We start from the raw sequence: 13,461 nt of genomic DNA on the forward strand, positions 1-13,461 counted from the left end.
TCTTTTTAATTTATGGAAGTGTCATATGGTTTAATCATCATATTAAATAAAATATTAAAATCAAGTTAATGCCTTTATATAGTCTAATCATTTTATTAAATTGAATGAAATTAGTTTGGTTATATGAAATAAGACATATTTTAATGTTTTGGATTAAGAAAAAAAAATTATATTTGTTTACGAGAGAAAATATCAAATATAACGAAAAAAATATTTAAAATTAATAAATTATTTTTACATATCACGTTAAATTCATTTAATTTATTTTAATTTATCTTTCATGCAACCAAACATAATAGAAAAATTAGTAATATTTTTGGATTAATTTTTTAGTAGATTTCATTTATTTATTTATTGACCTCAAAAAGTATAAATTATGGAAATTAAAATTTGATATAATGTTGCACGGCTTTTGATTTGATTAGGGTTAGAATTTTCTATATTACATTTTGTAGGCAGTGGTATGGGAAGTTGGGAACCACCCATGTGCTACCACGTCTCCCAATCCAACAAACCCCATTGGAATGCGCAAATCTTCAACTTTATTTCTTTCTTTCTCTATAAAGAACTAAAAATGTAGGCCAGTCATGTGCATGGATAAAAATATTTGAAAATATTTTTTCACTTCAAAATAATAAATTATTATATCGTACCGTAACCACAAAATTCTAATATGAAACCCTAAAATTAGTTCCTTCATTTATTCTCATTCATCCTATTAAAAAATTTTATGGTGTTCAAATATTTTTATTTTTATTTAAAATATTATATAAAAAAATTATAATTATAATTTAAAAATCAAACGTTTGGACATACTTGAATAATTATTTTTAATACTCAAATTAGGTTTGGATTAAGCTTTTTCAATCCCAACTCAATTGGAATTTGACACGGACCAAAGTTTTAACAATCTCAATTTGACCTGATTTCATATTTTTATAATATTCATAATTTATCTTATATTACATAATAGTATTAATTTTCATTTTAGATTTTTAAAGAAAAATAACATATTATAATCATATCCTATAATTTTATTATTTTTTTGTTATTATTTTGAATTCTATCTCATTTACTATTTAGTTTGTAATTATATCATGTATCTTTTATAAGCTTGTTAATCTTTTTAGACAAAAAGTAAATAGTTTGAAAGATAGAAATTTTAAAATAATTTTATTATATGTATTTTTCATTTTTTAATTATAATTAAATAAAAAAGATGTGATTATTTTTCATTGTTTTAATAATTTTTGAGATTAACATTAGGCATATTATGTCACATTAATTATTTCTTTAAAATATTCTAGCCATTGTATAACATAGACCAATGTTAATCTTTTTATATCAAACAAGATTGTTTAAATCAGCCATTTACATTTTTCAAATCTTTGTATCCTATGTGGTCCCAGCCGGCCATGTGCTCCTCTTCCATGCTGTCGTTTCTTCTCGGGCCCACCAACGCCGAAGTTGATGGACCCAGGATGGCATCTACATCTGTTGCTCGAGTCTCCATAGCGCAGAAAATTTTCAACTCCACTTGTTTCTTCGATCTGTCTCTCTACTGCCCTGTCCTTCGATATCTGGAAAGAATCAAACAGCAATGGAGGTTGTTGGAGAGTCCATTCTTTCTGCTGCCCTTGAAGTTCTGTTTGGTAAGCTGGCTTCCCCCGACTTGCTCAAGTTTGCACGCCAGGAGGAGGTCATTGCTGAACTGGAAGGGTGGAAGAGGGAACTGCGGATGATTAATGAAGTCCTGGACGAAGCCGAGGAGAAGCAGGTAACAAAGTTGTCCGTGAAAGAGTGGGTAGACGATCTCCGAGACTTGGCCTACGACATGGAGGATGTGCTGGATGAGTTCGCCACGAGCTGTTGCGACGCAGGTTGATTGCAGATCGTGCTGATCAGGTGGCCACCACAAGTAAGGTACGGAGCCTCATCCCCACTTGCTTTACTGGTTTCAATCCTGTTGGTGAAGTTAAGTTTAATATCGAAATGGGCTCCAAGATCAAGGCAATCACTGGGCGGTTAGACGATATTTCAAACCGGAAAGCTAAGCTGGGTTTTAATATGGTCCCGGGTGTTGAAAAAAGTGGGGAAAGGTTTGCACTGGAGCAGCTCCTACTTGGCAACGACCCCCCACTACATCTTTGATTAATGAACCTGTTCACGGGAGGGATGAAGATAAAAAAGTTATTATTGACATGCTGTTGAAAGATGAAGCAGGTGAAAGCAACTTTGGGGTCATTCCCATTGTAGGCATAGGTGGCATGGGGAAAACTACACTGGCCCAGTTCATATACAGGGATGATAAGATAGTGAAGCAGTTTGAGCCAAGGGTGTGGGTGTGTGTTTCAGATGAGAGTGACGTAGAGAAGTTGACGAAGATAATACTGAATGCAGTGTCTCCAGATGAAATACGTGATGGGGATGACTTTAATCAAGTGCAACTCAAGTTAAGCAAGAGTCTGGCTGGAAAAAGGTTTTTGCTAGTTTTAGATGATGTGTGGAACATTAAAAGCTACGAGCAATGGAATCAGCTGCGTGCCCCATTCAAGTCTGGGAAAGGAGGAAGTAAAATCGTTGTAACAACACGAGATACAAATGTTGCATCACTGATGAGAGCAGACAATTATCACCATTTTCTCAGGCCTTTATCTCATGATGATTGTTGGTCGGTGTTTGTGGAGCATGCCTTTGAAAGTAAAAATGTTGATGAACATCCAAATCTGAAATCCATTGGTGAAAAGATAGTACAAAAATGCAGTGGCTTACCCTTAGCAGCAAAGATGGTTGGTGGACTTTTACGCTCCAAATTACAAGTTGAAGCATGGAAACGTGTATTGGATAGCAACATTTGGAATAACAGTGAATGCGGTATTGTCCCCATATTAAGATTAAGCTATCAACATCTGCCTCCACATTTAAAGAGATGTTTTGCTTATTGTGCATTGTTTCCTAAGGATTATGAATTTGAGGAGAAGCAGTTAATTTTACTATGGATGGCCGAAGGTTTAATTCATCATGCAAAAGGAGATAATCGGCAAATAGAAGATTCAGGTGCTGATTATTTTAATGAATTGTTATCCAGATGTTTCTTCCAACCATCAAATAATCCTGAATTACGATTTGTGATGCATGACTTGATCAATGATCTAGCTCAAGATGTTGCCGCAGAAATATGCTTCACTTTAGAGAATGTAGATAAAATTTCTAAAAGCACTCGTCATTTGTCATTCATGTGTAGTGAGTACGACGTGTTTAAAAAATTTGAAGTTTGTGAGCAAATGGAGCAAATGCGAACATTTTTGGCTCTACCAATCAACATAGATAATGAGAAGCAATGCTACTTGAGTACTAAGGTGTTTCACGACTTGTTGCCAAAGTTGAGACACTTAAGGGTGCTCTCTTTGAGTTGTTATGAGATCAATGAGTTACCAGATTCAATTGGTGATTTGAAACATTTACGTTACCTTAATCTCTCTCGCACTGCACTCAAAAGGTTGCCTGAAACAATAGATAGTCTTTACAATTTACAATCATTGATATTATGCAATTGTAGAAAACTCGTGAAGTTACCTGAATATTGTGAATTTAATCAATCTTCGACACCTTGATATTAGTGGTTCAACTCTATTGGAAGAGATGCCTCCACAAATTAGCAAGTTGATAAATCTGCAAACGTTGTCTAAGTTCATTCTGAGCGAAGGTAATGGGTCACAAATAATAGAATTGAGGAATTTATTGAATCTTCGAGGGGAGCTTGCCATTTCAGGGTTGGACAATATTGTTGATACAAGAGATGTGAGATATGTTAATTTAAAGGAGAGACCCAGTATTGAAGAGATAAAGATGGAGTGGAGCAAGGATTTTGGTAATTCAAGGAATGAAAGTGATGAAAAAGAGGTTCTTAAGTTGTTGGAACCTCATGAAAGTTTGAAAAAACTCACTATTGCATTTTATGGCGGAACAATATTCCCACGGTGGATAGGAGATTCGTCATTCTCAAAAATGGTGATTTGAGACTTAAAGGTTGTAAAAAATGCACATCGTTGCCAGCACTTGGAAGACTGTCTTCCCTGAATATCTTGGAGATTGAAGGCATGAATGAAATTAAAAGCATAGGTAATGAGTTTTATGGGGAGATTGTGAATCCTTTTCGGTGTTTGGAGTGCCTGGCATTTGAGGATATGCCAGAGTGGACAGATTGGTTAATTCCCAAATTGGGTGGGGAAACTAAAGCATTGTTTCCTTGCCTCCGTTGGCTTCAAATAAAAAAATGTCCAAAACTCAGCAACTTGCCTGATTGCTTAGCTTGCCTTCTGAAACTTTTAGTTATAGAATGCCAAGAATTGACAATTTCAATTCCACGATTTCCATTTCTTACTCACTTGAAAGTAAATAGATGTAACGAGGGAATGTTGAAAAGTAGGGTTGTTGTTATGCCCTCACTCACCCAATTATACATTAAGGAAATTTCAAAGCCGAGTTGTTTATGGGAAGGGCTTGCACAACCCTTAACAACCCTTAAGTTATAATTCAATGTGATGAGTTGGCATGTTTGAGGGGATTGGAAAGCCTTAGCAGTTTGCAACTATTATGGATCATTAGTTGTGATGGGGTAGTTTCCTTGGAAGAGCAGGGACTGCCTTGTAATCTTCAATCCTTAGAAGTGAAAGGATGTTCCAACTTAGAGAAGCTGCCAAATGCATTGCACACCCTCACATCTCTTACAGGTTTGCGAATTGGGAATTGCCCTAAACTGGTGTCATTCCCAGAGACAGGTTTGCCGCCCATGCTAAGACGTCTTTCGGTGGAAAATTGTGAGGGTCTGGAGACACTACCAGATGGAATGATGATCAATAGTCGTGCCCTTGAGTTCTTTAAAATCACATATTGCTCATCTCTTATTGGCTTCCCAAGAGGTGAGCTACCCACCACCCTGAAGACGTTGATAATTGAAAATTGTGAGAAACTAGAGTCTCTACCTGATGGAATTATGCACCACACTTGTTGTCTTGAAGGCTTGCAAGTATGGGGATGTTCCTCTCTCAAGTCCATTCCAAGGGGCGACTTTCCCTCCACGCTCGAGACACTTTCCTTTTGGGATTGCAATCAACTAGAGTCAATTCCAGGGAAGATGTTGCAAAATCTCACCTCTCTTCGTAACCTGATTCTATGTAACTGTCCAGACGTGATGTCCTCCTCTTTGGAAGTGTTTTCTACTCCGAACCTCAAAACATTGGACATTGCAAATGGCAAAAACAATGTGAGGAGGCCTCTATTTGCCCGGAGCCTCCACACACTCACGTCTCTTGAGATCAGTGGCCCATTTCCAGATGTGATTTCTTTTACGGATGATTGGTCTCAGCTTCTTCCTACATCTCTCGAGATTCTTTGCATAAATGATTTCAACAACTTGAAGTCCATAGCCTCCATTGGTCTCCAAACCCTCATTTCTCTTAAAGTCCTTGAATTCACGGACTGCCCTAAGCTCCGGTCCTTTGTGCCAAAGAAAGGGCTGCCGTCAACACTTGAAAGACTGCTAATCCAAGGATGTCCTATTCTGAAAAAGAGGTGCCTCAAGGACAAGGGAAAAGATTGGCCTAAGATTGCCCACATCCCTTACGTGGAAATAGATGACATTGTACAACAATAAAAACTTCAATCAGGTACTCCCAATTTCCCTCTAATCTTCCATCAAACATTCTACTTACTCATTACTACTTTCTCTAAAATATTCCACTCGTTTCTTTTTGTTCTGTAATCAGGGGTTGCTCTCCTCAACAATAAGCTATGAAGTTGTAGAACTAACCCACAACTTCCACATAGAGATAGATGTCTGATACACCTATTAAAGTATGCATCCTTTCTATAATGCAAGAGGCCTTATATCTGATGCGTCATTTTGCTTAAAGCCAGTATACTTTTTCAATCAACATTGATTAATAATAGAAGGTATTTACGATATTTTTGTTTTAGCCTTTCTTCTAATCCAAAATTTGCATTTATTAAGTTAATGAAGCCCCTTTATTTGATTTTCTTTTGTACTTTGATTACACAGGAATGCTCCCTTGTTTAATACCAAGTTTTCTTGGGATTCTGCCATCTGCTTGGAAATATGTATTGCAAAAAAGGTAGAGGTATAACTTTCTCAAACTTTTAAACTGACCATTGCATTTCATCAAATTGTCTTTAGCACTGTTTTATTTTGTGTTGATTTCTTATGTGTTCTCTCAAATTTATGTCAATATAATATAAGCTGAAGGTAAAATCCCCTAATCAGGGCACATGACAAAACCCCCCCAAAATCTGAGAAGTTCAAGAAAGTAAGTAGACAAAGACCATTGCAACCTATCCAGGTAACATGATATTTCATTACTGTCTTTGTAGCTTTCACATTTGAATATTTTTATATGATTGCTCAAGTCTCTGCACCAAAATTCTTATAACTTAGTGTTACATGATTCTTTTTGTATCATTGTGTTTGCGACAGTGGGCATGCTCTGCCCATGAGATACATCAGAAGGTGAAGCTTACGGCTTGGTAAAAATCTCGGCCCTGATGACTCATGTTACAAGTGATGAAGAAGAGAGTTTGCTAATATCTCTGGTTAGTTTCTGTAACTTAACCAGGCCCTGATGACTCATAATCAGTTTGTATTTGGAGTCTCATGATCATGTAACATTTTGCCCAATCTTATAGGGATAAAATGTCATCTTCTTTCACAATCAGTTTAGAGTTGAAGAGAGGGCAATTGTTGGTTCAATCAACAATCAAGACCTCCCTCACTCTATGGTTTGGTCTGAGAGTTGGAAATGAGATCCAATGATGTCCCCCCGCTTACCACCTTTTCTTTTCTTCTTATTTTTCGCTTTTTATTTTTGTCTCTTTATATTGAACATCATAATTCTCTCAAGAATAACTCTCAAAGACTACTGGTAAGAAATTGGTGTATCTAAATAGCTGTATGAATGTTTGTGATGAATATTAAGATTGCTGAATTAAAAAAATAATCAGATGTATTTATTAAAGACTGATTTCATGAGGGTTGAAATAACTTCTCTAAAGAAAGGAGATTACCAAACCTTGAGAGGGAAGAGTGGATCCTCTCTAAACTAGGAGTTTAAAAAGAGGGAAGAGTTAAAGAAACTGAAATAACAACCCTTGGATCCTCTTAAACTATATACTCTAAGGAGTATGAATTTTTACTCTGCCAACATGCTACCTGATGTGACACCCAGAATAATTTCCTGTCTTAATGAAGCATCTAGAACAACTTTGGATTCAACTGCAATTCCTTTTTGAAAATTGCCATCTGGATATCATCTCTATGCCATGCACTCAGCCACAATAATAGAAGTGTTCTCCTTAGGTCTTATTCCAGCTATAAGAAACACAACCTCCTGTTTACAATAATAAGACATTAGCTTGCAAGGCCACAGACCACCATAAGCCAAAAGTTCTTGAATACAGGACATGTGCATTCCTTTGACTGTAAAGCTTTTTTAGTCCCTTTCTACCTCTTTTCCATTCCTTGTCATGCGTTTGGCTGCACCTGCATGTTCTTTGTCTATATACATGGCAAATAGTTATATATATTAATTTGAAGAATCCATATAATACCCTTAATGTTTGCTTCTCTTTGCATTCCCTGTTAATGCAATCTTTAATTAATGTTGCATCAGTGTTACTCTTTTGGTTTTAAAGACATGGAAGAGGTTCATACAGCAGATTCTGATTATATTTAATTGGCTTGATCCTGGCAAGCATAGGGGTCACAGGTATACAGTTTTTTCCCATGAAGAGGGTAATATTCACAAAAGAAAATTTATGTGCTTGTTTGTGTGATTTATGATGTTCCACTCCTTATATAATTTATTTCTGGATTAGCATTTTCCTAAGCTCCGGTCCTTTGTGCCAAAGGAAGGGCTGCCACCAAGACTTGCATGCATGCCTTGTAATGGGGAGATATCCTATTCTAAAAAAGAGGTGCCTCAAGGACGAAGGAAAAGATTCACCCAAGATTGCTCACATCCTCAGTATGGAAATTGATGATGTTGTAAAACAATAACAAGTTCAACCAGGTACCCTTAATTCTCTGTAATCTTCCATCAAAGATTCTACTTACCAATTATTTTCTTCTCCAAAATGTTCCAGTTTTTTCTTGTTGTTCTGTACATTAGGTCCACTTGTTTCTCTTGATTTTATTATTTCTGAAAGAAGCTCAAAGGTTACATAGAAAGAGCATGGTACGTTTTTTTTTCCTTTGTTTATGTTCCTCTTTTATTCTTAACCATTATTACTTATTGAAGAAATCGCTATCTTTTATGACTTGTGATAATTAATCTTCCAATACTTGCTACAGAGGGGCTTGTGCTCAGCTACTGTGAGACTCTGAAAACACCATGAAATGATGCATGGCAACAGCTATGGTTTGTATGAGTTTGGATCCCTAAGAATTTGTTTGATGGGAAGCAGATGAAGGGCTGCTACAAATACTAGCAACACTGGAAATCAAGAGATGACCTATGCTAAAACTGAGGTGCAGGAAAAACAAAGGAAAAAAATGGCCTGGAATTGCTCAGTTCCCCCATCTGTGGTGATAGATGGCATTGTACAACAGTAAAAATTTCAATCAGGTACCCCAATTCACAACTGTCGCTTTTTTCTCTTGTTTATCTGGCCAATATCTCAGCTTCTACGTTTCATGTAATTGCAATTCCAGCTCCATTTTTTTTTATATAAACACTATTTTTTTTAATTAGATTTGCATATGAATGCAAATTTTGTTTTTGCAGTGGTTACTAATTGTTATTTTTTAATTGAAGTCTTTCTGTCACTCACATGCACCACTCTAAATGATTGGAATTTTGGTTTTTTAATTCATCAATTAATTGTTCAACCTTAAACTAAAACTCTGTAAATTCCTGCACCTCTTTTTTTTTTTTTAAAAAAAAATTAGCAATTCAAATAGTTACATAAATTCACTTTTACATATGGAAGATAGCTACCATCTAATGCCTTGTTTGTGCAACAATAAGGATATACAAATATATATTTTGCGTTAACAAATTTTTTTGGTTAAAATTCAAAATGAAATGCTTTTGATTTATTCTTCAGGCTTTTACATTGCTAACATGGTAAATTCTTTTTCATTATTATTGTAACGAAAAGGAATATTCACTTTCATATTGGAGATCCCATGTCTGAAGTAAATATGGTGTTAGCTCTTCATGTCATATTGACAAGCAGATGAACGAGTACTTGGCAAAAGCATGGTATGCTATTTTCATTCGTTTATCTTACATTTCCTATTTTGATTTTAATAATAATTACTTTTTTGGAATCCATCTTTATAACCCTTATACATTCTTCAAGCACCTCATAGAGAATGTTTGTTGCACCATGCTTGTTCTCTCACCCTAATCATATGTGAAAGCCTTTTTAATCATGGTGTCACACCTCTGGGAGAGTTAAGAATGTCATCATACTCAAACATTGTTTCCTCTTAGGGGGACTGGTTTATCATCCCTTCTATGGATTACCTCTAAATAAAGTTTGTTGTACATTATGCATACCATCCTCTTCCAGAACATAGGTGTTTATTAGTCTATTGAATTGTAGGTTTTGGTAGAAAATAATTTTCACTATTTAATAAGCAGATGAAAATTTCTATTTAACGAAAAGAGTTGTATTAAATGCACCATTTTTTAAGAAAAATTTGTGCATGTGATTCCAATTTCTATTTCACTGGTATCAGTTCATATGTTTCATGTAATTGCAATTCTAGACTCGAATTTTTCATATAATTGCATTTTTTTTTAATCTGCATGCTTTAGCCATTTTTGTTTTCATAGCATTTACTAATTGGCATTTCCTCCTTAAATTCTCATTTTTTTTTGGTTCATATGCATCATTCTATATGACTAGATTATAGTTTTCTAATTCATCTGTTAGTCATTTAACCTTAAACTAAACTCAATGAGAAGTTCAAGCCTTTCTAATTCCTAACTGTTTCTATTGCATCATGACCTTTTTTCCAATTTAGCAATGTAAATGGTTATATAAATTTGCTTTTAATCATGGAATATAGTTGTTTGTGCAACAATGAATATGAATATACAAATAAATTTTGCATGAACAATTTTTTCTTATTTTACATTCAAAATTAAATGCTTTTGATTTTTTTTTTTAATAAGATTTTTACATTGATACCATGATAATTTTTTTCACTATTATACCGATAGAAAGGAAATTTAAGTTTTATATTGCTCACTCAATGTTTGGAGTGATTCTAGTGTTAGGGCTTCATTCTCTCATGTGGTCATAATGAAAAGAAGATGAAAGGTTACGGTAAAAGCATCGTATGTGATTTAATTTTTGTTTATCTTACATTTCTTGTTTTAATTTTAATAATAATATTTAGAAAAAAAAATTTAATAAGTTGTTAAATGTTCTTCAAGCATTTCCTAGAGAATGGCTTAGGCAACATGCATGTTCTCTCACTGCTCAAACCCCCAACAAAATGCAAAAGCCTTTTAATCTTTACTGAGGGTTGAGAATGTGGTCATGCTCAAAATTTTCCTAACCATATGGTAAAAAAGTTAACATGGTAGTTGAGTCATTTTTAATGTAGTGTATCTTTGTTAAAAGTTCATTCACTTTAAGAATGAGATCCTCATCGTCCCTTAGTGAAATCGTTAAAGCTTATAATAAGCTTTTGCTTTAATAGATAAGGTTGGTAATCGTTATTCTGTTTTGGTTGTTTTCTAGGTAACTACTAATTGACTCTGCTTTTGAGAAACCACATTGCTATACATGGGTTTTCCTTTACATGAACAATTGTAAGTTTGATATTCTTGTGAGCACTTGTATTATAGATTTTGTTCTTTTTTATAGACACTTATGACAATGTTTGTCTTAAATAAAAGATGAATTCATATTATTACTCATTAGTTTTTTTTTTTTTTTTTTTTTGCAATTAAAATAGGGATTCATCTTTTAAAGTACTATTTGGAACTAGGAATCCTTCTTGGGAGCCATAAAAGGTCTTGCATTCTTGGCACAAATGTGAAATTTCAATCTACAATGAGGTAAGAACAAATGATTCATATTATTTAGTTGTTTTGCTTTAGACAATTTATTCCCTATGACAATATAAAATTTATATGCAATCTAAATTGCACGTTTGTCTTTTTAGAATTGTCTGAACTAGGTAATTCAACCCCTCATACTCTCTCTTACGGTTTTGTTGTCTCTATGTTGAATCTTAGGGTATGGGATTTCCTAGAATTGATTGATACATGCATCAATGGTTGCTGATGGTATCCATCAAGATTCAAATACATGGAAATTGCTTTGTCTTGTGGTTCAATTGTGAAGATATTGGTATGGTTTCCAATCCTAACCATGAGACCGGGAGTTGATTCTTGGTGGGCTTAAGAGTTTTTCCATTCTCTTCCCTTGTGGATTATTCTCAATACAAGTGGTTCTACACAAGAAGAGCGTTAAATTGAAGGTTTTTCTTGAGTGCAAAAAGTGTAAGATTGCACCTTATAACCATAATTTTGAAATAGGTTAGCTGTCTGATTATATTTTAACGGTATGTGAAACTTGACCTTTTCAAAGCTTACATGAACTTTTAATCATTTCCATTTTTAGTTGATTCAATAAAAGATAGACATTAAATGGTAAATTATATATGTTTTCGTTCATCATCTTTGAATTATAATTAGATGGTATTGTTCATCACATCAACTAAATTTTTGTAGTTTAATTTCCAAAAAAGTAATTATTTTTATCTTTAATAAAGAGAAATTTTAAAATACATTTTTTAAATATAAAATTAAACTATCATAGTAGTAATTACTTTTGATTCTAGTTTATCTATTGTTAAATGTAGAAGCTAGACAAACACACAGAATATTCCCGCTAAAAAAATCTCTTGATGACATCTGCATCTTTCTTCCTTCATTTTTTTTATAATTTTTTTTATGATAAATCACTAATCATACTTAAAAATGAATTCAAAGAAATATTGATTAATTTAATTATATAGGTACATGCCAAGTTGGCATATTGTTGAAAAGACTTCCATCATTCAATCCTTAACAACTTGATTTATCAAAGGCCTGCAAGTTTCTTTTATTTATTTTTATTTTTTCTAGTTGTGGCAAATTAAGTAAATAGGAAACCATTTTAGTTTATTAATAAAATATATCTTGATTAATTTATTTAAACTTTTAAATTTGAGATTTATGACTAGGGTTACATTTCAACTAATAGTGAACTTTAAGGCTATATTTGGTTCCTGAAAAATATGAGGGAAAATGTGAGTGAAAGAAAATAGAGAGAAAAAGTAGAAGGAAAGAAAAAATGAAAGAAAATAAAAAAAAATAGATTTAAAATTAATAAATGATTTTATACACTACTTCAAACTCATTTAACTTATTTTTTCCTCTTTTATGTAAAGATTAAATAATTTAAAGATGTATAAATTTCTAACTAATTTCAATTATATTTGATTTTCATTCCTAATTTTTATGTTGAAACCAAACATGGAAAAATTATTTTCCTTAACATTTTTTTTCTTTCTTTAGTACTTTCTGTAAACTAAGGATAGCTTAAATTCCTTGCTGCTCAATATGTATTGATATTCTAGATGTGTAAGATTCTCAATTCCAACAAATAGAGTGTCTAAGATAAAAACGTAGATTAATATTGGCAGATCGAAGGATTGGCCACGTCCATCAACTTCCCTTGTGTTCAAATGTCGTAAGCGCTTAGGTGAATGCACTATAAGGTTAGGGTATGCGCATTTCCTGATAACAATTGCTTTTGGAAGAGTTGGTAGTGCTTAAGGTCTTACAAGTGATATCAGAGTCGAGGTCACGGGTTCGAACCCTAGGGGTGCCCCTAGGAAGGGAGAAAATTGTTGGCAGATTGGAGGGTTGGTCGCGTCCATCAACTCCCCTTTTGTTATAATATCGTGGACCTGATAGCAATTGCTTTTAGGAGAGTTGATAGCGCCTAGGTTCTACAATTAATAATTCGATAAATGAAATGGAAAGATACAATTAATAATTCTATAAATGAAATGGAAAGTTAAGAAGTGGAGGTTGATGTATGTAGAAATTGTATCACAAAATTTTAGGTGCAAATGATTCAAAGATTGAAGAGGAAATAAAATAAATAAACAAGGAAATGTGGGGTAAGGATTGAATGATAGCCAATGCTCGTTACATGGAATAAAATGTAATAAATCAATTTTTTTTCTCAACTCTGTTTACTTATATTTAGCTTTGTAAAACACTTTCAAGCACATAGCTCTTTACAGTCATGCTAAAGAGGTCAAGGAAGATTTTTGGATAAGCTCAATTTTATCAAAAAATAAAATAAAATTAATTTTCTATATTCACCTTAATCAATCTAATTTATGACAAACTTTAAGATTCTTTGGCA

General features: G+C 33.6%; 2 protein-coding genes across 9 annotated transcripts in view; one reads left to right on the forward strand and one right to left on the reverse strand.

The window, feature by feature from the left end:
* LOC117917959 (probable sodium/metabolite cotransporter BASS3, chloroplastic) overlaps positions 1-13,461 on the reverse strand; it is a 74,161-nt gene that overhangs the window by 32,301 nt on the left and 28,399 nt on the right. The window lies entirely within an intron of this gene.
* Positions 1,871-13,461, forward strand: part of LOC117917958 (putative disease resistance protein RGA3) — a 21,835-nt gene continuing 10,244 nt past the window's right edge. Inside the window, exons 1-11 of one of the 8 annotated variants that reach the window (XM_034834446.1) lie at positions 1,872-3,057; positions 6,062-6,134; positions 6,284-6,359; positions 6,494-6,609; positions 7,686-7,781; positions 7,891-8,084; positions 8,184-8,249; positions 8,366-8,432; positions 8,549-8,639; positions 9,175-9,278; positions 10,774-10,844. In XM_034834446.1, the coding sequence (XP_034690337.1) occupies positions 2,202-3,057; positions 6,062-6,134; positions 6,284-6,359; positions 6,494-6,547 (1,059 nt within the window). In that variant the 5' untranslated portion in view covers positions 1,872-2,201 and the 3' untranslated portion in view covers positions 6,548-6,609; positions 7,686-7,781; positions 7,891-8,084; ... (3 more) ...; positions 9,175-9,278; positions 10,774-10,844. Of the gene's footprint in view, positions 3,058-4,515; positions 5,670-5,768; positions 5,956-6,061; positions 6,141-6,259; positions 6,360-6,493; positions 6,610-7,685; positions 7,808-7,890; positions 8,085-8,183; positions 8,250-8,365; positions 8,640-9,174; positions 9,279-10,773; positions 10,845-13,461 lie in introns of those variants that run through there. The other 7 variants (XR_004651799.1, XM_034834444.1, XM_034834449.1 and 4 more) reach the window with 7 other exon arrangements.

This window comes from Vitis riparia, chromosome 7 (assembly GCF_004353265.1).
Source record: "Vitis riparia cultivar Riparia Gloire de Montpellier isolate 1030 chromosome 7, EGFV_Vit.rip_1.0, whole genome shotgun sequence".
Classification (NCBI taxonomy): domain Eukaryota; kingdom Viridiplantae; phylum Streptophyta; class Magnoliopsida; order Vitales; family Vitaceae; genus Vitis; species Vitis riparia.